Below are 24107 nucleotides of genomic sequence, written 5' to 3'. Positions count from 1 at the left end.
ATGTAAAGCATATTTCAGAAATTTCCTTCATGATGAACATTTGGGGCTTCCCTGGTGGCTCAGACAGTAAAGAATCTGCCTGCAGTGCGGGAGACACGGCTTCGATTCCTGTGTTGGAAATATCCCCTAGAGAAGGGAATGGCTACCCACTCCAGTATTCTTGCCTGGAGAATTCCATGGACAGAGGAGCCTGGAGGGCTATAGTCCATGGTGTCTCAAAGAGTCGGACATGACTGAGCAACTAACACTGTCACTTTATGAACATATAAACATACTTTTTTATTTTTTTGTCATTGAGTAACTTTGATTCAGTCCTAATACTGTATGCTATGTGTCAGCTCCCAGTTCACCAGTTTGGAAAAGTCTTTTCCCCAAAATTCATCTACATAGGATATTGTTCAGTTCATGAAATAAAAAAGATTATTTGTGTTTTCATTATTAATTAGTGTTCTAGATTAGGGGATTTTATAATTAACTTTTTTTTTTTAGCTGAGAAATATTAACTTTTTTTTTTTTTTTAAGCTGAGAAGTATTAATGCAAATTATTATGTGCTGTTGGTGCTAAATATTTGTCTGATAAATCTTTTTCAGGTGTATTTTGAGAGCTACAGTCATGGTTGTAGCAGCCAGGAGAATGCACCTCTCATCTCTTCAGCAGGAGGGAACATAAGGGACTAAAGGCCCTGCAGCCGCTGCACTTGGTCATCCCGGCCTTAACGCACAGTCTCTGCCTCTTGCCAGCCAGGGACTGAGCCTGGCAGGGAGATGACTCCTTCACTTTGGTTTTAAGACTACCTGACGGTCTTGCCAGACTCCCTTAAGATTGTGTTACAGTCTCTAAGTCACTTTCACTCAACCTTCCTTCTTTTATTTACCTGCATCAGGGCCGGGTTGCCTCCCACCAACCCCAGCACCCCCACTGTTTTTCCTCACCAGTGTTGCCCCTGGTAAATCTGTTCCATAGCTGATCCCTTCTTGGTCTATGTGTCTGCTTCCTGGAAGATCCAGACTAACACAAGTAGCCCAGGAGTGAGATCCAAGAAAACTGGTTAATAGAATAGGAGCTGATTCATCTCTGTTCCAAAGAATGAAGAGGATGACAACCTGGCTGGTAAGTGGCGTCCATATAGGCCCAGGCACAAGGTTATGATCAGTTACTAAATATGTCACAGATGGTGTGCAGAAGAGTTGTCAAAGCAGGCCTGAATTTGAATCTGCAAGGCCTGCTTGCAATGTTCACATACGTCCAGCAGTTTGGATTTCATGGGTGTTCCCCTGTTCTCTTAATTGATAAGGGTGGTTTACTCTGCATGAAGTGTTTGTACAGACATGGGATTTATGTCGAACGCCTGCTTTCCTTTGGGAATCATGCATTTTGGTACATGTTGGGCAAAGAATGCATGCTTAGCTGGGCGCAATAAAAACCCTGGACTCCTATGCCCAGGCTCAGGCCAATTTCCTTGGTGGACGATATTTTATACATATTATACATCTTTCCTGGAGGAATTAAGTTCATGTGTGACTCCATGGCTTCCTCTAGACTTTGTTCATGTACCTTTTCCCTTTGCTGAATTTGCTTGGTGTTCTTTTTCTGTAATAAATCATAGTTGTGAGCACAGGTCTGTGCTTTGTCCTGTGGGTACTTCTAGCAAGTTGCTTAACCTGAGGATGTTCGTAGAGACCCCAGACATAGGTGGTTCAGTTCAGTTCAGTTCAGTCACTCAGTCATGTCCGACTCCTTGCGACCCCATGAATTGCAGCACGCCAGGCCTCCCTGTCCATCACCAACTCCCGGAGTTCACTCAACTCACGTCCATTGAGTCCGTGATGCCACCCAGCCATCTCATCCTCTGTTGTCCCCTTCTTCTCCTGCCCCCAATCCCTCCCAGCATCAGAGTCTTTGCCAATGAGTCAGCTCTTCGCATGAGGTGGCCAAAGTACTGGAGTTTCTGCTTCAGCATCATTCCCTCCAAAGAAATCCCAGGGCTGATCTCCTTCAGAATGGACTGGTTGGATTTGCTTGCACTCCAAGGGACTCTCAAGAGTCCTCTCCAACACCACAGTTCAAAGCATCAATTCTTCGGTGCTCAGCCTTCTTCACAGTCCAACTCTCACATCCATACATGACCACTGGAAAAACCATAGCCTTCACTAGACGGACCTCTGTTGGCAAAGTAATGTCTCTGCTTTTGAATATGCCATCTAGGTTGGTCATAACTTTCCTTCCAAGGAGTAAGTGTCTTTTAATTTCATGGCTGCAGTCACCATCTGCAGTGATTTTGGAGCCCCCCCCAAAAAAGTCTGACACTGTTTCCCCTGTTTCCCCATCTATTTCCCATGAAGTGATGGGACCAGATGCCATGATATTCGTTTTCTGAATGTTGAGCTTTAAACCAACTTTTTCAGTCTCCACTTTCACTTTCATCAAGAGGCTTTTGAGTTCCTCTTCACTTTCTGCCATAAGGGTGGTGTCATCTGCATATCTGAGGTTTTTGATATTTCTCCCGGCAATCTTGATTCCAGCTTGTGCTTCTTCCAGCCCAGCGTTTCTCATGATGTACCCTGCATAGAAGTTAAATAAGCAGGGCAACAATATACAGCCTTGACATACTCCTTTTCCTATTTGGAACCAGTCTGTTGTTCCATGTCCAGTTCTAACTTTTGTTTCCTAACCTGCATATAGGTTTCTCAAGAGGCAGGTCAGGTGGTCTGGTATTCCCATCTCTTTCAGAATTCTCCACAGTTTATTGTGTTCCACACAGTCAAAGGCTTTGGCATAGTCAATAAAGCAGAAATAGATGTTTTTCTGGAACTCTCTTGCTTTTTCGATGATCCAGAGGATGTTGGCAATTTGATTTCTGGTTCCTCTGCCTTTTCTAAAACCAGTTTGAACATCAGGAAGTTCACGGTTCCCGTATTGCTGAAGCCTGGCTTGGAGAATTTTGAGCATTACTTTACTAGCATGTGAGATGAGTGCAATTGTGTGGTAGTTTGAGCATTCTTTGGCATTGCCTTTCTTTGGGATTGGAATGAAAACTGACCTTTTCCAGTCCTGTGGCCACTGCTGAGTTTTCCAAATGTGCTGGCATATTGAGTGCAGCACTTTCACAGCATCATCTTTGAGGATTTGAAATAGCTCAACTGCAATTCTTTCACCTCCACTAGCTTTGTTTGTAGTGATGCTTTCTAAAGCCCACTTGACTTCACATTCCAGGATGTCTGGCTCTAGGTGAGTGATCACACCATCCTGATTATCTTGGTCATGAAGATCTTTTTTGTACAGTTCTTCTGTGTATTCTTGCCATCTCTTCTTAATATCTTCTGCTTCTGTTAGGTCCATACCATTTCTGTCCTTTATTGAGCCCATCTTTGCATGAAATGTTCCCTTGGTATCTCTAATTTTCTTGAAGAGATCTCTAGTCTTCCCCATTCTGTTGTTTTCCTTTATTTCTTTGCATTGATCGCTGAAGAAGGCTTTCTTATCTCTTCTTGCTATTCTTTGGAACTCTGCATTCAGATGCTTATATCTTTCCTTTTCTCCTTTGCTTTTCGCTTCTCTTCTTTTCACAGCTATTTGTAAGGCCTCCCCAGACAGCCATTTTGCATTTTTGCATTTCTTTTCCATGGGGATGGTCTTGATCCCTATCTCCTGTACAATGTCACGAACCTCAGTCCATAGTTCATCAGGCACTCTATCTATCAGATCTAGGCCCTTAAATCTATTTCTCACTTCCACTGTATAATCATAAGGGATTTGATTTAGGTCATACCTGAATGGTCTAGTGGTTTTCCCTACTTTCTTCAGTTTCAGTCTGAATTTGGCAATAAGGAGTTCATGATCTGACCCATAGTCAGCTCCTGGTCTTGTTTTTGTTGACTGTATAGAGCTTCTCCATCTTTGGCTGCAAAGAATATAATTAATCTGATTTCGGTGTTGACCATCTGGTGATGTCCATGTGTAGAGTCTTCTCTTGTGTTGTTGGAAGAGGGTGTTTGCTATAAACAGTGTGTCCTCTTGGTAAAACTCTGTTAGCCTTTGCCCTGCTTCATTCCGTATTCCAAGGCCAAATTTGCCTGTTACTCCAGGTGTTTCTTGACTTCCTACTTTGCATTCCAGTCCCCTGTAATGAAAAGGACATCTTTTTTGGGGTGTTAGTTCTAAAAGGTCTTGTAGGTCTCCATAGAACTGTTCAGCTTCTTCAGCATTACTGGTTGAGGCATAGACTTGGATTACTGTGATATTGAATGGTTTGCCTTGGAAACGAACAGAGATTGTTCTGTCATTTTTGAGATTGCACCCAAGTACTGCATTTCGGACTCTCTTGTTGACCATGATGGCTACTCCATTTCTTCTAAGGGATTCCTGCTCGCAGTAGTAGATATAATGGTCATCTGAGTTAAATTCACCCATTCCAGTCCTTTTTAGTTTGCTGATTCCTAGAAGGTCGACGTTCACTCTTGCCATCTCCCGTTTGACCACTTCCAATTTGCCTTGATTCATGGACGTGACATTCCAGGTTCCTATGCAATATTGCTCTTTACAGCATCAGACCTTGCTTCTTTCACCAGTCACATCCACAACTGGGTATTGTTTTTGCTTTGGCTCCATCCCTTCATTCTTTCTGGAGTTATTTCTCCACTGATCTCCAGTAGCATATTGGGCACCTACCGACCTGGGGAATTCCTCTTTCAGTATCCTATCATTTTGCCTTTTCATCCTGTTCATGGGGTTCTCAAGGCAGGAATACTGAAGTGGTTTGCCATTTCCTTCTCCAGTGGACCACATTCTGTCAGACCTCTCCACCATGCCCACCCGTCTTGGGTGGCCCCACAAGGCATGGCTTAGTTTCATTGAGTTAGACAAGGCTGTGGTCCTAGTGTGATTAGATTGACTACTTTTCTGTGATTATGGTTTCAGTGTGTCTGCCCTCTGATGCTCTCTTGCAACACCTACCGTCTTTCTTTGGTTTCTCTTACCTTGGACGTGGGGTATCTCTTCATGGATGCTCCAGCAAAGCGCAGCCACTGTTCCTTACCTTGGATGAGGGTTATCGCCTCACCGCTGCCCCTCCTGACCTTGAACGTGGAATAGCTCCTCTAGGCCCTCCGGCGCCTGCGCAGCCACTGCTCCTTGGACATGGGGTTGCTCCTCCCGGCCGCCGCCCCTGGCTTCGGGCGGGGGTAGCTCCACTCGGCTGTTCTGCGCTGTCGCAGCCTGGCACTCTCAGCCGCCGCCCCTGACCTCAGACACGGAGTAGCTCCTCTCAACATAGGTGGTAACTTAGGCAAATATCCCCATGGAGAAGAATTCTGTAGAAGTTCAATGAGACAGGCATTTGATAAGTATGGAAAGAACAATGTCTACGAGAGCAGCAGAATTGGCTGGTTACTGCTAGGTTGTACTGATGACCTACTGAAGGATAATGAGCGACCCCAGGCTGTTATCAAGCTATTAATACTGAAATGACAGCCAAAGGACCCCTGGGGATCTCACAGTTCAGTTTAATTCAGTTCAGTCGCTCAGTTGTGTCCGATTCTTTGCGACCCCATGGACTACGGCACGCAAGGCTTCCCTGTCCATCACCAACTCCCAGAGTTTACTCAAACTCATGTCCATTGAGTCGGTGATGCCATCCAACCATCTTATCTCTTTTCCCGCCTTCAATCTTTCCCAGCATCAGGGTCTTTTCCAGTGAGTCAGTTCTTTGAATCAGGTGGCCAGAAAAAGATACAACATCAGTCCTTCCAATGAATATTCAGAACTGATTCCCTTTAGGATGAACTGGTTGGATCTCCTTGCTGTCCAAGGGACTTTCAAGAGTCTTCTCCAACACCACAGGTCAAAAGCGTCAATTCTTTGGTGCTCAGCTTTCTTTATAGTCCAACTTTCATATCCATACATGACTACTGGAAAAACCATAGCTTTGACTACATGGACCTTTGTTGGCAAAGTAATGTCTCTGCTTTTTAATAAGCTGTCTAAGTTGGTCATAACTTTTCTTGCAAGGAGCAAGCATCTTTTAATTTCATGGCTGCAGTCACCATCTGCAGTGATTTTGGAACACAAAAAAATAAAGTGTCACTATTTCCACTGTTTCCCCATCTATTTGCCATGAAGTGATGGGAAGTTTTAAGCAAACTTTTTCACTCTTCTCTTTCACTTTCATCAAGAGGCTCTTTAGTTCTTCACTTTCTGCCATAAGGGTGGTGTCATCTGCATATCTGAGGTTTTTGATATTTCTCCCAGCAATCTTGATTCCAGCTTGTGTGTCATCCAGTGCAGCATTTCTCATGATGTACTGTGCAATAAGCAGGGTGACAATATACAGCCTTGATGGACTCCTTTCCCGATTTGGAACCAGTCTGTTGTTCAATGTCCAGTTCTAACTGTTGCTTCTTGACCTGCATACAGATTTCTTAGGAGGCAGGTCAGGTGGTCTGGTATTCCCCTCACTTTAAGAATTTTCCACAGTTTGTTGTGATCCACACCATCAAAGGCTTTGGCATAGTCAAAAAACAGAAGTAGATGTATTTCTGGAACTCTCTTGCTTTTTCGATGATCCAGAGGATTTTGGTAATTTGATCTCTGGTTCCTCTGCCTTTTCTAAATCCAGCTTGAACATCTGGAATTTCACAGTTCACTCTGTTGAACCCTGGCTTGGAAAATTTTGAGCATTTCTTTTCTTGCATGTGAGATGAGTCCAATTGTGCAGTAATTTGAACATTCTTTGGCATTGCCTTTCTTTAGGATTGGAATGAAAACTGACCTTTTCCAGTCCTGTGGCCACTGCTGAGTTTTCCAAATGTGCTGGCATATTGAGTGCAGCACTTTCACAGCATCATCTTTTAGGATTTGAAATATCTCAACTGGAATTCCATTACCTCCACTAACTCTTTCGTAGTGATGCTTCCTAAGGCCCACTTGACTTTGCATTCCAGGATGTCTAGCTCTAGGTGAGTGATCACACAATCATGATTATCTGGGTCATGAAGATCTGTTTTATATAATTCTTCTGTGTATTCTTGCCACCTCTTCTTAATATCTTCTGCTTCTGTCAGGTTCATGCCATTTCTGTCCTTTATTGAGCCCATCTTTACATGAAAAGTTCCTTTGGTATCTCTAATTTTCTTGAAGAGATCTTTAGTCTTTCCCATTCTATTGTTCTCCTCTGTTTCTTTGCGTTGATCACTGAGGAAAGCTTTCTTATGTTTCCTTGTTATTCTTTGGAACTCTGCATTTAAATGGGTATATCTTTCCTTTTCTCCTTTGCCTTTCACTTCTCTTTTTATCACAGCTATTTGTAAGGCCTCCTCAGACAGCCATTTTGCCTTTTTGCATTTCTTTTTCTTGGGGATGGTCTTGATCCCTGCCTCCTGTAAAATGTCACAAACCTTCGTCCATCGTTCTTCAGGCACTCTGTCTATCAGATCTAATCCCTTGACTCAATGTGTCACTTCTACTGTGTAGTCAAAAGGGATTTGATTTTGGTCATACCTGAATAGAATAGTCTAGTGGTTTTCCCTACCTGGTTCAATTTAAGTCTGAATTTGGCAATAAGCAGTTCATGATCTGAGCCACAGTCAGCTTGCAGTCTTGTTTTTGCTGACTGTATAGAGCTTCTCTCTCTTTTCATAGTTTCTGGATATATGCCCAGGAGTGGGGTTGCTGGTAGCTCTATTTTTAGTTGTTTAAGAAACCTTCATACCATTTTGCATAGTGGCTATACCAATTTACATTTCCACCAACAGTGTAGGAGGGTTTCCTCTTCTCCACATTCCCTCCAGTATTTATTACTTGTATACTTTTTGATGATGGCTATTCTGACTGGTGTGAAGTGATACCACATTATGGTTTTAATTTGCATATCTCTAATAATTAGCAAGGTTTAGTATCTTTTCATGTGCCTTTTGGCCATGCATATGTCTTCTTTGGAGAACTGTCTATGTATCTTTTTTGGAGAAATGTCTATTTAGTGTTTCTGTGCATTTTTTAATTGGGTTTGATTTTTTTTGATATTGGGTTACTGTTTGTATCTATTTTGGATACTATTGTCAGTTTAATTGTTTGCAGATATATTTTCCTATTCTGTATGTTGTCTTTTGTTAATGATTTCCTTTGCTATGCAAAAGCCTTTAATTTGTTTATTTTTGCTTTTATTTCTTTTGCCTTGGGAAACTGATCTAAGAAAATGCTGCTACAATTTATGTCTGAGAATATTTTGTTATCTCATCGGAGTTTTATGGTGTCATGGCAAACCATTTTATTTTTGCATGTGGTATGAGGAAGTGTTCTAATTTCCTTGATTTACATATGACTGTCCAACTTTTCCAACAACCACTTGCTGAAGAGACTGTCTTTTACTCATTGTATTTTCTTGTTTCCTTTGTTGTAGATTAATTGACCATAGGTGTGTGAGTTTATTTCTGGGCTGTTCTTTTCCATTGATCTATATGTCTGTTTTTGTACCAGTACCTGCTGTTTTGATTACTGTAGCTTTGTATTACTGTCTGAAGTCTGGAAAGATTTTGCCTCCACCTTTGTTCTTTTTCCACACAATCGTTTTGACACTTTGGGGTTATTTGTGGTTCCATATAAATTTTACTATTATTTATTCTAGTTCTGTGAGAAGTGTCATGGGTGTTTTGATAGGGATCACATTAAATTTGTATAGTATAGCTGTTTTAACAATATTAATTCTTACAATCCAAGAGCATGGGATATCCTCCTATTTCTTTGAATCATCTTCAGTTTCCTTTATCACTGTTTTATAGTTTTCTGCTTTCAGGTCTTTTGATTCCTTGGTTAAGTTTATTCCTCTTTTTTGTGTCCTTCACATTCCAATGTTAAAGTAATTCTGATCTGTATATACCAATTTAAAATAGCCTCAAATTTTATAAAGTAAAAATAGAACCATAAAAAATAACAAAAATCCATCCCAATAGTGGAGATTGCAACAAAACTTTAAAAGAAATCAGGGGAGAAGGAAGATTTAAACAGCAAAAGTAACAAGATTGTTTTAAAGTTCAAGAGGATATTTGGTTCTAAAAGAAAGACCTCTGGCCTTTAAGTAGGATGATAGATGAATAGACTGTAAGAAGGAAAATTAGATACACAATATGTGAAACAGACAACTAAAACTTAGAGTCTATGTGTTGGAAAGGTAAAATCTGAAGTTTGATAAAAAACCAGCAGGGGGCAGAAGATTCCAAATGGGATATTCTACTTCGACCTATTGTTAGAGCTGGAAGGCTTTATGAGGATTATCAAATAAAATACTCTTTATTATGAGAATGAACATACTGAGCACTAGGAAAGATATTACTTTCCAGAGTCATATGGATAGTATAAGTGTCAAAAGCAGGACTCAAATCCCTGTCTTGATTCATCTTTAATAGGCCATAAAAGGAAATACAGATGAAATTACCAATTTTTCAGTCTTGCTCTCCCGACAGTTATTTTTATTTTTCTTAAATGGTGCAAGGATTAATGGAACCTATGATTGATTCTATGTTGATTTTTAAAAATGATGGTTGGAAAAAAATGAGCTGGATTTGAGTTTCAATAGAAATACTTTTTTTGTATTTGAATGACTGTTGAATGCAGGAACCCCCTGAAGTCATAAGCAGATTTCTAAATCCTTAAGACTGTAGCATTCTCCGTCCCCTGACACACAGAGAATCTCTGCGTGTGCTTATGGCCCCATATGCTTTAGTAAGTAGTGTTTGTGACATTCAGGGAAGGAGTCATTGTCACTAGGTGCCTATCTGTTGTCATCCTCACCATAGTTAAGGGGATTTTTGCCTTTGCTTACAGCTGCAAAAAATAGATTATCAGCTTCTGAAAGCAGAAAACAAATAGAACAACAACAACAAAAAACAACCTGAGTTTTCAGGGGCAAAAGACAATGTGCTGGCCATACGAACCACAGAAAAGAGAGTACTAAAGGCAAATGTGCAGTATAAGAAATAAAGGAGAAATAGCCATAAAAAGAGAGGGAACTAAAAGGAGAATGAAAGACTGTTTGTTCAATTCCATATGGATAAATTTGGCAGCTTTTCTAAAAGAATTTACCAAAACTGAAGTTTTAAAATCTAAACAGATATCCATAGGAGAAGAAATAGAAAAAAATCATCAGATTGCTACCAACCCCAACAAATTACCCCCTTACATGGTTTCACAGGGCAATACTACTAAACCTTTAAAGGGCAGATAATTCTAATGCCTAGCAAGAGAACAACCTAGAAAGAAAAGAAGACTTCTAAATTCTTTTTGTTTAGCTAAAAAAAAAAAAAAAAAAAAAAAAACAGGAGAAAGATCTGACACAAAGAAAAATGAAAGGGCTATCTTGAAAAAAGTATTAATGCAAAAATTCTAAGTAAAATATTATCACTGTGATTTCAGCAGCAGTTTGATAGACTCATACACCATGACCACATGAGTTAGGGCATCAAGTAAATCATTTGGTTCAGTCTAGAGAGGGATCCTCAGAGAAGGCAATGGCACCCCACTCCAGTACTTTTGCCTAGAAAATCCCATGGACGGAGGAGCCTGGTAGGCTGCAGTCCATGGGGTCGCTAAGAGTCGGACACGACTGAGCGACTTCACTTTCACTTTTCACTTCCATGCATTGGAGAAGGAAATGGCAACCCACTCCAGTGTTCTTGCCTGGAGAATCCCAGGAACGGGGGAGCCTGGTGGGCTGCCGTCTATGGGGTCGCACAGAGTCAAACACGACTGAAGCGACTTAGCAGCAGCAGCAACAGCAGCAGAGAGGGATCCTAGAGAGGAAAATCATTTGCTTCTAACTCCATAGATGCTGAAAAGGCATCGGTCAAAATTCAACACCCATTCTTGGTGCGGGGGAAAATGGAACATAGCATAATAACATACAGCCCAACATAACCTATGCCCCAAAGCCAGCATCATGCTTAGTAGGGAGATATTTCTTCTTGTTACTGTTGTTATTTTAGTCGCTAAGTCACGTCCAACTCTTTTGTGACCCCATGGACTATAGCCCTTCAGGCTCCTCTGTCCATGGGATTTTCCGGTCAAGAATACTGGAGCAGGTTGCCATTTCCTTCTTCAGGGGATCTTCCTAACCGAGGGATCAGACCCATGTCTCCTACATTGGTAGGCGGATTCTTTACCACTGAGCCACCTGGGAAGGACTGTAAATAAAGGAGGTTGCACCAGTACACTCTGCATGCATTATGAACACATTTCCAAAAAACTAAGTCAACACAAACTACTAGATATAAGGAATTTAGTAAAGGAGCAGATATAAACAAATCGATCTGGACAAAAAATTAATTCCATATTAAAATATATCTCTGTAACTGCTAATACCAGCATAGTGCTTGTCATGGGGCAAGGCACGGTTCTAAAGGTTTTACATGTATTAACTCTTACGATATTCACTACACTCCATGAGGTATATGCTGTTATGATCTCCATTTGGAAATAAGGAAATGGTATCAGAGAGATGCAGAATGATATTTTTTTGGTCATACAACTAGAACAGAATTATGCTTTTATCCACAAGGGCCTTATTGATTCTTGATATGTAAAAGGAGGGGTGTGGGACCATTTACAGTAACAACAACAAAAAATACCTAAGCGTAAATTAAACCAAAAATGTGAAGTACTTATATGAAAACTATTTAAAATGCCCTTACTTCAGTTCAGTTCAGTTGCTCAGTCATGCCTGACTCTGCGACCTCATGGACTTCAGCACGCTAGGCTTTCCTGTTCATCACCAACTTCTAGAGCTTGCTCAAACGCATGTCCATTGAGTCGGTGATGCCATCCAACCATCTCATCCTCTGTCGTCCCCTTCTCCCGCCTTCAATCTTTCCCAGCATCACGGTCTTTTCCAGTGAGTCAGTTCTTCAAATCAGGTGGCTAAAGTCAGCTAAAGCATCAGTCCTTCCAGTGAATATTCAGGACTGATTCCCTTTAGGATGAACTGGTTGGATCTCCTTGCTGTCCAAGGGACTCTCAAGAGTCTTTTCCAACACCACAGTTCAAAAGCATCAATTCTTTGGTGCTCAGCTTTCTTTATCATCCAACTCTCACATCCATACATGACTACTGGAAAAAGCATAGCTTTGACTAGATGGACCTTTGTTGGCAAAGTAATGTCTGCTTTTTAATATGCTGTCTATGTTTAATAAGGTTGATCATAGCTTTTCTTGCAAGGAGCAAGCATCTTTTAATTTCATGGCTGCAGTCACCATCTGCAGTGATCTTGGAGCCCAAGAAAATAGTCTGCCACTATTTCCATTGTTTCCCCATCTATTTGCCATGAAGTGATGGTATGGATGCCAAGATGTTTGTTTTTTGAATGTTGAGTTTTAAGCCAGTGCTTTTCACTCTCCTCTTTCACCTTCATCAAGAGGCTCTTTAGTTCCTCTTCGCTTTCTGCCATAAGGGTGGTGTTATCTGCATATCTGAGGTGGTTGATATTTCTCCTGGCAGTCTTGATTCCAGTTTGTGCTTCATCCAGCCTGGCATTTTTCGTGATGTACTCTGCATATAAGTTAAGTAAGCAGGGTGACAATATACAGCCTTGATGTACTCCTTTCCCAATTTGGAACCAGTCTGTTGTTCCATGTCCAGTTCTAACTGTTGCTTCTTGACCTTCATACAGATTTCTCAGGAGGCACATAAGGTGGTCAGGTGAAGAATTTTGCAGTTTGTTGTGATCCACACAGTCAAAGGCTTTGGCATAGTCAATAAATAAGAAATAGATGTTTTTCTGGAACTCGCTTGCTTTTTTAATGATCCATCCAGTGTTGGCAATTTGATCTCTGGTTCATCTGCCTTTTCTAAATCCAGCTTGAACATCTGGAAGTTCTTGGTTCAGGTACCATTGAAGCCTTGCTTGGAGAATTTTGAGCATTACTTTGCTGGTGTGTGAGATGAGTGCAATTGTGTGGTAGTTTGAGCATTCTTTGGCATTGCCTTTCTTTGGGATTGGAATGAAAACTGACCTTTTCCAGTCCTGTGGCCACTGCTGAGTTTCTCAGGTTTGCTGGCATAGTGAGTGTAGCACTTTAATAGCATCATCTTTGAGGATTTGAAATAGCTCAACTGGAATTCCATCACCTCTGCTAGCTTTGTTCATAGAGATGCGTCCTAAGGCCCACTTGACTTTGCATTCTAGGATGTCTGGCTCTAGGTGAGTGATCACACCATCATGGTTATCTGGGTCATTAAGATCTTTTTAAAATGCCCTTAAAGAATGTAAAAGAAGACTAGAAACAGTGGAAAGGGCTATTATAGAAAATAAAAATTTCACTGGAAAAAAGAATGAATGGGAGATAAGGCACATGAAAATTCTAGGCTTAGGTCACTGTTTACTAGAAGGACTTGGGATATTAAGGGAGAATCCTTTTATACTTGTGAGAGATTTGAACACATTTATAGGTCAAGAGGAAGATATCAGTTCAGAAACGGAAATTAAAGATAAAGGAAATGGAAATAATTGAAGCAAAATCTGAAATGAGGGAGAAACTGGTGTGTGAAGGTTTCAAATATTTTTTCCATCGGCACAGGAGGAAAGGACTGGAGTAGATGCAGCTTTTGCGGGGAGAGGATGGACAAGGAGTTGTCGGATCTGATTTTAATTTCTTGCCTAAATGAAAGATGTGGCAAGATCTCTAGAGGGAAGTTGTGCAGAGTGGCAAAAAGAGATGAGAAAAGAAGTGGATCCAAGACATGTAAAGGGGTAGGGAATAATGAGCCTGAGGTAACTGGGATTATCTTGAGAGGCTCCATTGAACAGTTATGCCTTGTTCTCCTGCTGCTCTGATGGAAATGGGAAGATGGCATCCTGAAGGGGAGTTCTGTCGTTGGGGCCTTAAGGTTGTCAGTCCTGGAAAGACCATGGATGGAGTGAAGATGCTCAGACAAAATAGTTTAAGTGATAGATGGGGAAGAAAAGAAAACCGAAAAAGTTTAACAGCCAGAGGAAAGTGATGGGATCTGGGCATTAAATAAATTTTAAATCTCTTCTTTAGATCAGTGAATCCTAGGATGAAAGCTAAGGAATCAAGAGAACAGGAGGTTTTGAGCAGAGATAGAATTACTAAGATTTCAGAGCTGGAGTTCTTGCTGATAACAAGTGTGGACATATATGGAGGTGGTTTGAATGAACTACAGGTTTCTAGAGTAGATGTCAAAAAAATCATAAAAGTTACCATGTTGACACTGAACTTTTCCACATGATTATAGAGAAAGATTGGAGAAGAACTGAGCTAGCTGATGTCCCCAGTGAATGGGGGAAACGGCTTGGAAGATATTAGGTGACACATGGAGAAGAAAAGCTGGTAGAGCTAGCCAGCTGAGTCATAAAGGAAGAGAGATTTGCATGGGGCTGAAGGAGAGAGTGGATGGGGAAGTGGGAATCAGGAGGAAGGTGTGTATTGCACGGTTTTTGAAAAGCTAAATCCAAAAGTTAAAAACTGGTGCAAGGTGGCTGGTACTCCTGGTACTAGAGTTGCCAGATTTAACAAATCCATATTATAGGACGTGAATAACTTTTTAGTATAAATCTGTCCCATTGCACAGAACATACTTAAACTAAAAAATTACTTGTTTATCTGAAATTCAGACTTAACAGGGTATCCTTTATTTTATCTGGCAACCCTACCTGGTGTACCTAACAGATACGAATTCAAAAACCCCTCAGAAAGACATTATCACAAAGTTTTCACCAGGAGGAAAAAACCCTGCTGAGGGATGACTCACAGGCAGCAGTCTGAAACCACACAAACTATCACAAACAAGAGTTGGCAGAAACGACAATCAGGACAGAGCCTCTGGAACTTCTTCAGTCACTGAGCCAATCCTCCTTGAAAACTGTCCTGAGTGCTGGGAATATACGTGGGGAACAAAAGAGACAAAAGTCATTTCCTTCATGGGATGTGATCTAGTGGGAGAGTCAGATAATAAGCAAGAAAATAAAACTGTGCTGGATTAGACAGAGACACGCGTCAAGGAGAAAAATGAAGCAGGAAAGGAGATAGAAAACGTGTTAGGGGAGCAATGTGCAGTTTTCTGACAGGGAGAGGAAAATGATAAGGGGCTTTTGCTGGAGTACAGACTCGATGGGGCTGAGAGAACAAACTGTGCCACGGTCCAGGGGAAGAGGTTTCCAGGGAGAGAAGAGCAAGTATAGAATACATCCCTGGCATGGGTGGGCGACAGCCAGGGGCTCCGCGTGGCTGGCCTGGGGTGAACAAGGTGGGGGATGAAGTCAGACAGGTGACAGCCTGATGCGGGGTGTCCTGTCCAACAGTAGTTATATCTGGCTTCTACATTTAAATAAATGAAAAGTCAACAAGATTAAAAAGATTTTTCTTCATTCACTCCAGCCACATGTGACTCTGGTGGTTACCCTACTGAGCAGCTCAGAGAATATTTCCGTTCTTGCAAAAGTTTCATTGGGCAGTGTTGATGGAGCCTTATAAAATCACTATACAGACTTTGTGGGTCTTACTCTCAATGAGATGAAGATAACAAAATAAAAGAGAATGTAAAATGAATAGGTTTCACATGATTAAAAGAAGGAATCAAAGCCAAAGAAATTACCAAGACACTGTAGAAAAGGGAAGACTTGAAAAAGAATCAGTAGACCCTCCAGAAATTTTAATGACATTGAAACCTCAATGATTAAATAGCAGATAGCAAAACTGGAAATTAGTAAACTGGAGTATAATATGTAATCTTATACAGTGCTTCCTGTGGGTCAGGGAGAAGGCAATGGCACCCCACTCCAGTACTCTTGCCTGGAAAATCCCATGGATGGAGGAGCCTGGTGGGCTGCAGTGCATGGGGTCGCTGGGAGTTGGACACAACTGAGTGACTTCACTTTCACTTTTCACTTTCATGCATTGGAAAAGGAAATGGCAACCCACTCCAGTGTTCTTGCCTGGAGAATCCCAGGGACAGGGGAGCCTGGTGGGCTGCCGTCCATGGGGTCGCACAGAGTCAGACACGACTGAAGCGACTTAGCAGCAGCAGCAGCATGTGGGTCAGACAGTGCTCTGAAAGCTTAATTTAATACAACAGCTATAGGTAGGGGGAGAGTGTATTTTTTCCCCAGGTAACAAGCAAGGAAACAGGTGCAGAGAAGTTCTGGTTCCTTGCCCATCATGCACTCAACCACTATGCTATATTGTCTTTCAGGAATTTACCTGGAATGCAACAAGAACAATAAAGAGAAAATAAGAGGGAAGAAGAGACATGATGGAATGAGAATGCCCAGTGAGCCTCCACAGGAATCCCAGGAGTGAATAAAGAAAACAGCAGAGGCAAGTAGTATTGGAAAAGGGAGGCTGAGACTTTTTCATAGTTCATAAAGATGAATCCTGAGATTCTGGAAGCCCCAAGTGAATACAAATGAATTTATAGCAACCCCAAGTGGTGAAATTGCAGAATACCAAAAGCAGAGTGAAAACCTCTAGGGGAGTTTATTCCCAGAGCAGGGAGAGGCTGGGTGAGAGAACCATAGTTGGAGGTAAAATTGCAGAATACCAAAAGCCGAGTGAAAACCTCTAGGGGAGTTTATTCTCAGAGTAGGGAGAAGCTGGGTGAGAGAACCATAGTTGGAGGTGAAAGATCAGTAGCGGGCCATGAACACAGCAGTGTGGCTTTGAGAAGGGCACTACTAGGTGACTGGATGGGCTGGGTTTGGGGGCAGAGACCGCTAGGAGGACTCATTCAACCCTAGCTTCTCATCAGTGGGACTCAGCTTCTCCCAGGTCCTGGTGAGAGCCCAAGCTTGTGCCTTCTTTCAAGGAAGTACAGGGTGAGTGTGGCTCTCAGAACCTTAATAAATAGTTGGTGCGTAAACAAATGCGAGAAGCATTTTGAGAATAATGAGGCCAAGCTGGTGGCTACACTTGGATTGCTAAATTGATGTATATATGAAAGGCCTTGTGATGATGTTTTTGTGAAAGGCTATTCATGGTGATAAATATGATTTCAGTTTCTGCTAAGAATCTAAAGCAGTGCAAAACAAACGAGAAATCTCTAGCATCCTTTCTAGATGTTTTCTAGGCTGATTATAAATATGAGTTAGTGCATGTGTAAATCATAGATATAGAAGCCAGAGCAGCGTCAGCAACCTCTGTGGATGGCAGTCTTGTCTAAGCAGATATCTTTCTGCCACAACTGTAAGAAGTGACAGACTGCGGTCTTTGCCTCCCAGTAGGATTTGATAACATAGGAAAAAAAACAGACAGTTGCCTTATCATAGGTGCTAATTTTGCAAAACGGAAAAGAAAAGCATAGTATTTTCCTGCCCTTATCCTGTAGTTTAGGCTTGGCTGTGTTGGGTGTATCAGACAGACTTTTCCACTGACCATCCTGGGCTACACAGTGAGGCCATCCTGAGGAAGTGGTGTTCCAAAACAAAGTCCTGTCCTTGCTCTTTCTGTCATGATTGGATCATGTATACGGGAAAGAAATGGGATAGATGGATACTGCCCCACCGTAGAGAAGTGTGGGGTTTTTTGACTAGTATTTTAATGTTAAAAATACATGTAGCCCAAATGTCACAGTTCTTATCTATAAGCCTTGGAGGAAGGCACACTCATATCGTTTTTATGCATGAGGAAACTGAGGCTCAGGGTTAGGTAATGACGAACTGGATATACAGATGGGTCATGGGCAGACCATAAATAAAACAGAACTCTGGCTGGCAGCCTACAGCAATAAGCATAGGAAACCAACTCATTATCCATAGTAGCCAGTAGAGAGGCCAGCCTGCTGTAAGTCAGGCTTGTAGGAAGTTGGACCACTACTTCTGGAAACAATGCAGGAAGCCAAATTAAAATGCCTGAAACTGACCCCGGAGCGCTAGGACTTTATTAATAACTGACAGCTTCCCTCATTTCTGTCCCTATTTCCAACTTAGGACCAACCAGAGGAAGCCACGTATGCTCTTGCCATTGTACCGCTTGCCCTTGTCTGGAGGCTGAGCCTCCAGTGCCTTCAGTAGGCCAGCAAGCAGGATACCAATGAGAGACAGGTACGTACATTGGTTTGGCATAGTTTATTACAATTAGTATGCATAGAAAACCATGTAAACTCACAAGGTAAATGGTTTGTCCTCCATAGTAACCACAGATAGTCTGCTGTGACCTTCCAGCACCTCAGTATCACAGAAAGTGTCATACAACTAGTATTATACATTTTTAGGGAAAGAATTTTTTGGTCCACATTTTCTATTAAAACAAAAACATACACTTTCCTCTTTGACAAAAGATGTTAAATTCGCACCCCGCCCGCGTCCCCCGCCCACAGTGAACTTACAAAGCAAACTCAGATAAAACCACCGGACAATGTGGTATAGCTGAAGTCAGGGCCAATCTGGAATTATAGACACCTACTTAAGGGAAAATTTTTTCTTACAAAATTAGCGTTTTCCAGCCATCTCAGTAGAAAAAGCCCTATGTAGATTTGGCTTCAGTCACTTTTAACAAGAACACACTTCAAATAACTTTTTTGTGTTTCAAATAGTACAGTGTGCTGTTTCCGAGTCATGAAAAGTGTGGGCGTCTGACCTCAGCAATATTTTTCATCTGAGGTACAAAAGCATCTGACACAGTAATTTAGAGCGTAATTGCTGTGCCACCTTCACTCTGTCTGTTGAGAGAGCAGTTTTGGTTGCTCTAAGTCTGGGCATTTGGCTTTGCAGACAGTTTGAAAAGGCAGATTTGCATGTGAAAGCGAATTATCTGCCAGGCCCGAGGTGAACAAGAAGCTACGTGTCAGGAAGGCCAGCTGCTCAGAGGGCCAAGTCCTGCAGGCTGAGGGAAAGGAGGTCCCCTGCAAGCCACAGAGACCTGGTCCTTGCACCCCTTGACAGGCCACTGCGCATGCCCACCTGAAGTGGGGTCTAAGGAAGCAGCAGCTGCCGAGGTGCCAGTGTTTTGTTTGTTCTTTTTAATCTACAATAGTAATTGCAAACAACCACCCTGGTGTGCTTTTCATGCTTCAAGTAATTTCATTCCTTCCAGGAGAAGAATGTTAACAATGCTTTCAGTTTTCCATATCAAAGGAAAGGAAATGAGCCATAATAACAACAAGATTAAGTTTAAACAGACCTGCTGCTAACACAGTATCAGATAAAATATATTTAAAAAGTGAACATAACTATTATATGTTTTTGCAACAGCTGCATTCTCCCACTTAACCTCCTTGCAGAACGAAAATCTGCTAAAGCAAACTTAAGTTACTCTAATTCTTGTTAAATACAACTCTGTACAGATTGCACATTTTTACATCGAAGCAGCTCAGTATCACAGTTAGAGAAATGAAAACGCCATCCGAAAAATGTTCATTTTTCGAGCCCACAAAACCCAACAGACGCTGGCCCTCAGGGTCAGAACAAAACCAGCTGCACAATTCTGTAAACAGTGTGGAAGGGGTGCTCCCCGCAGGATCCTGGTCCACTGCGCACACACGAACGCGCACACACCACACTCACACGCACACTCTCCCGAGCGCATCGGCTTCCAGGGCGGCGCGCAGCCTGGCGCTCAGTACCGCAGCAGCAGTTTCGTTCACAGTGTGTGTGTTCACAGAAGAGCGGTCATGGCCGTCGGGTTGAGGGGTCTGAGGCAGTCTCGGGGGGCCAAGTAGGCAGCGCTGCTCGCGGGGCTGACCTGGGGCTTCGGATGGTCGGGAGGGGCGCACCCCGCGCCTAAGCCGCCGCCCTTGGGCTGGTCGTAGCCCGGCTCCGCCGGCGCGGGGCTCGGCGGCCGCTGGTAGCCGGCAGCTGGGGAGAAGGCACCAGAGGAGAGGGAGTGCTTGTGCGCCGGCCGGGGCCCCGGCACGCGGTAGCCGCTCCGCGCGGAGAAGGTGTGTGCGCGGGCCAGGTGCCGCTCCACGATGGGCGTGGCGTACTCGGGCTCGGGATTGGTCAAGGGCAGCGCGTACTCGTGGCGGCCGGCCGGCAGGGGGCAGTCGTAGTGGCCGCCGGCCTCGGTACCCGGCCCCGCCGCGTCCGCCTCGGTGTCCATCGGCCGGAAGGTGGAGCCCTTCCTGGTGACCGTCTCGGTGCCAATCATGAGAGGCTGCTGGTAATCTGAAACCCAAAGAGTAGACTTTTGGTACTCCAGCCACACCCCGGCTGTCCGCAGAGGGAGTGCTCTGCCCGGTCCCTGACGTGTACCCGGCGGAAGAAAAAGACAGGGATGTAAGCAGCACAGATAGCACGCCTCGAGAGGCGTAGATTACCTCTAACCACACCTAGGGGTATGAGGGAACATCTTCATGGAGCTCTTAAACTGGCTCTTGAAAGGCTAAATTTTGGAGTTGAAAATAATACTGTCAGGAAAGGGAAAAGTGATTGAACAACCTATTAAACAACCATGAACAAAGAGTGTGGTGTGACCAGAGTATAGGAGATGTGGAGAAATTTAATAGAAAGCAAAGACCAGAGTGATAGGTTGGGAGTTAATGACAACTGGTAATGGTGATCATGGGCTTCCCAGGTGGCGCTCGTGGTAAAAAACCTGCCTGCCAATGCAGGAGACGTAAGAGACGCGGGTTCGATCCCTGGGTCAGGAAGATCCCCTGAAGAAGGGAATGGCTACACACTCCAGTAATGCCTGGAGAATCCCACGGACAGAGGAGCCTGGCTACAGTCCATGAGGTGAGAAAGAGCACACAACTGAGCGACTAAACAACAACAATGATAATCATAGAGCTCACGTTTATTGAGTCCTTTCTTGGCGCCAGGCACTATTCTATAACATTAATATATCAACTAGTTAAATCCTCTGGAAAAAAATGGCAACCCACTCCAGTATTCTTGCCTGGAGAATCCCATGGACGGAGGAGCTTGGCGGGCTACAGTCCACGGGTCGCAAAGAGTAGGACACGACTGAGCGACTTCACTTTGCTCATAGCACTTTTACAAATGGAAAACTGAAGCAGAGAGAAATTTAAGTAATTTTTCCAGGATCACACAGGTAGCAGCTAGTGGAGCAAGAATGCAAACACATGCCCCAGGTTCGAGTTGTTACCTATACCCTAGATCGTGGTGGGCAGTGAGTGCCCTGCCAGGGAGTTTGTCTTAATTGTGTAGAAACCTATGGAGATTCTAAATAAGTGACTGGCAATGAGAGGTAACCCTGGAAAGAGACAGAAGAGGGAAAGATAAAAGTAAAAAGAGAAATGAAACCCAAAAAGTCATCAATTAGGGGACCAGCAGCAGCTTTGGAAGGAACACACTTTGGGGACAGGTATCAGAAAAATACGGCCTCCTTCGTAGCTCAGTTGGTAAAGAATCTGCCTGCAATGCAGGAGAGCTGGGTTGGATTCCTGGGTCAGGAAGATCCCCTGGAGAAAGAAATGGCAACCCACTCCTATATTCTCACCTGGAGAATCCCATGGACAGAGGAGCCTGACAGGCTACAGTCCATGGGATCACAAGAGTCGGACATGACTTAGCGACTAAACCACCACCATCAGAAGAATTGGTCACCAACAATGTAAGTAGGGTAAGAGGAAAGAGGATGCTTCCCAGATGTTAAGCCCTGAAAAATGGGATGCACAGATGGAAGCCACTTAGAAAAGGAGTTCCTGGAGCATATGGGTTAGTAAATGATTGTGGTGGGACTTCCCTGGTGATCCAGTGATTAAGACTCGGCATTTCCAATGCAGGGGTTCAATCCCTGGTAAGGGAAAGAAGATCACATGTGCCATAGGGCATGGCCAAAAAGTTTTTTAAAAATTAAAACAATTTTTTCCATTTCTTTTTAAAATTTCACCTACTATTTATACTGTATTTTATAAAACTATTGGTCCTTGATGGATTAGACATTTTGAAAGACCAAACAATAGATCCTTCTTCATAAATCCAGTGACTCCACAATGGCTTGTCAAAACCCTGAGGCCATTCTAACAGATTGCCTCATCTCCTTCTTCCTCTTTCTTCAGGGCAGGAGCTATGCTGAATTCATCTTTCTAGTCCCTCTTTTTTTCTAGTGCCTTAATCAAAACCTTAGTAACAAAAATAGATGAAGTAAGGGCATCCAAATTTCAGCGGTACTTCAGGACCATGGCTCTGGGTGTCAGAGGCCCTGCAGGTGTAAGAGTCTAGGCTAAATGGGGCTTCGGGGAAATATTTCAGTGTTAGTTTGTGAGTCTTTACAGAGCACAGAGAGAAAATGTCACACGTTACTGATTCACCAGATCCCGTCTAAACAAAAGATTTTAGTCGTGCTTCTCTTCCTGGCCTCCCCTCTCCCGTAAGCAGCACCTTATAGCAGGGTCACAGAGACTTGGTCCCTACCTGCTATATCACTGGTGATGAGATCCAACTTTTGTGTCATATCCTTTTCATTATCGTAGCTGATGGTAAACTCAGCTGACTGATGCCTGGCAAAGGGATACTTGATCTGCTTCCAACAGTCTGGAATAAAGATAACACGAAACACATATCTCAGGAGTATAACACAGTTACTCCACAACAGGTTCCTGCTAAAGTCAGAGGTCAGGCTGCTTTTGCCAGCTGACTGTGGCACACGCACGACCCCTCTCTCCAGGTGTGTGGCAGAAACATGCCGAGGCCACTACAACAGCAGCACGTGCCACCCAAACCGCGCTTTCCACCGGGCCTGCAAAATGCACTTGTGCACCCATCAGCCCCCGGATTATCCCCAGTGTAGACCACCCGGGCATGAACTTTCCTAATCTGAGCTGACAGGGCACTTGTGACCTTGAAGAGTCCACACAGCTGGCGGTTCAGAGCCTTTGAAGGTGGCACCCTAAGGTGGCCTTGAGATTCTCAGGGGTCCTGCCTGCTGCCCTCTCTCTGGACCACAGCTGATTCACTGCAGGGCATCCCGTGTCCTAAGGAGTCTCTGAAACCTGCGAGACCCAGTCCTTCCCCCGATTTCCCAGAATGAGAAACACAAGGCCTGAAGGTACTGGGGGTGCTGTCTTCTCCTTGATGACAGGCAGTGTGGTGACTCAAACTCCAGTTGCCAAAAAAAATAATTTTGACAAATGATGGGATGATGTGAACAAAGGTAAAAGTAAACTGGCTATGAAGATTCTGAATTAAGAGATAGGATACAATATATTCTTTCCTGTTAGATTTGCTAACTTAAAGCTATTAAATCTTATTTCTTTAACCATGTGTGGGTTTTCGTGTCCTCAAAGACAGAATAAAACTGTAATAGTTTTTTCAACCAACCTGTTTTCTGAGTCTTAGATGATCCATAAGGATTTCCTTTCTTCTTCTTCCTATTAAAACAAAAAAATCCCACTGAAAATATTTCTAAATGATAGGTACTGCTCATGAAATAATACTTGATACTTTCTCCCTCTCTCCAACTTGTTTTAAAAATATAAGTTAACATTTTATCTTGGAAGAAGTGATGCTGCTTTCTACACATGAACATATGAAGAGCAGTCAACTTTTGTAATTGTTGACATAATTAGAATAAAAATTTTAAACGTGAAGTCACATACTTTCTAAGGACTGCAAAGATTCCCACTCCAGCAGCCAGCACGAAGAAGAGCACCAGTAGGATAACAATAGTTGTGATGTTTAATCCTGAAAAGGGGGAAAACCACCACATTACAACAGAAATGAAGAGCGACCAAATCCCATGATCTAAAACTGAACACTGATTTGAAAAGTCCTCACTGGTTTAACATAAGGGGAAAAAGAATACATGCTAGACATGTAATGATACTGGAAACCAAAAAGAGAGGGCTCAAAATCCCAGCTGAAGTTTAGGAAAATAAAATTGATCTTTTTTTCCTCCCGCAAAGGCACTTTCCAGTGTTTCTTGGGATTAACATTTACTCTGAGTTTGTTGCCTGGATCATATCAGACTAAAAATCAAAATGGTTGGGGAGGTTTACAGCTGGCCTTATTCAGGCAGGTAGATGATGTAAGCACAGTGTAGAACTCTCAGCGTGGCTCAGGTAAGCATTTCCCCAAGACGGGGGCAGGTTTGGACCTGTAGGGTTAACAGAAGCCCAGGGAAGCAGACCTTTGGAACTGTGGACTGAAGGGAAATGCAGCCCAACATCAGACCATGTCTTCCCACAACTGTCTGTCTAAGGAAGAAGG

At 43.0% G+C, this 24107-nt stretch overlaps 1 protein-coding gene and 1 long non-coding RNA gene across 5 annotated transcripts in view; one reads left to right on the top strand and one right to left on the bottom strand.

The window, feature by feature from the left end:
• Positions 1-169: 169 nt before the first annotated feature.
• Positions 170-18249, top strand: LOC112587522. The gene is made up of 2 exons (XR_003112045.3): positions 170-1111; positions 16193-18249. It is a non-coding gene; the product is annotated as an uncharacterized LOC112587522 (long non-coding RNA).
• DCBLD1 (discoidin, CUB and LCCL domain containing 1) overlaps positions 18044-24107 on the bottom strand; it is a 73216-nt gene continuing 67152 nt past the window's right edge. For all 4 annotated transcript variants that reach the window (XM_044924430.2, XM_044924431.2, XM_044924429.2 and 1 more), the window contains 4 exons: positions 23498-23582; positions 23220-23269; positions 22314-22433; positions 18044-20099 (listed from right to left, as the gene is read on the bottom strand). In XM_044924430.2, the coding sequence (XP_044780365.2) occupies positions 19591-20099; positions 22314-22433; positions 23220-23269; positions 23498-23582 (764 nt within the window). In that variant the 3' untranslated portion in view covers positions 18044-19590. The remainder of the gene's footprint in view (positions 20100-22313; positions 22434-23219; positions 23270-23497; positions 23583-24107) is intronic.

This window comes from Bubalus bubalis, chromosome 10 (genome assembly GCF_019923935.1).
Source record: "Bubalus bubalis isolate 160015118507 breed Murrah chromosome 10, NDDB_SH_1, whole genome shotgun sequence".
NCBI lineage: Eukaryota > Metazoa > Chordata > Mammalia > Artiodactyla > Bovidae > Bubalus > Bubalus bubalis.
Note: the sequence above shows the minus strand (reverse complement) of the source record. Positions and strands in the feature narration are given on the sequence as shown.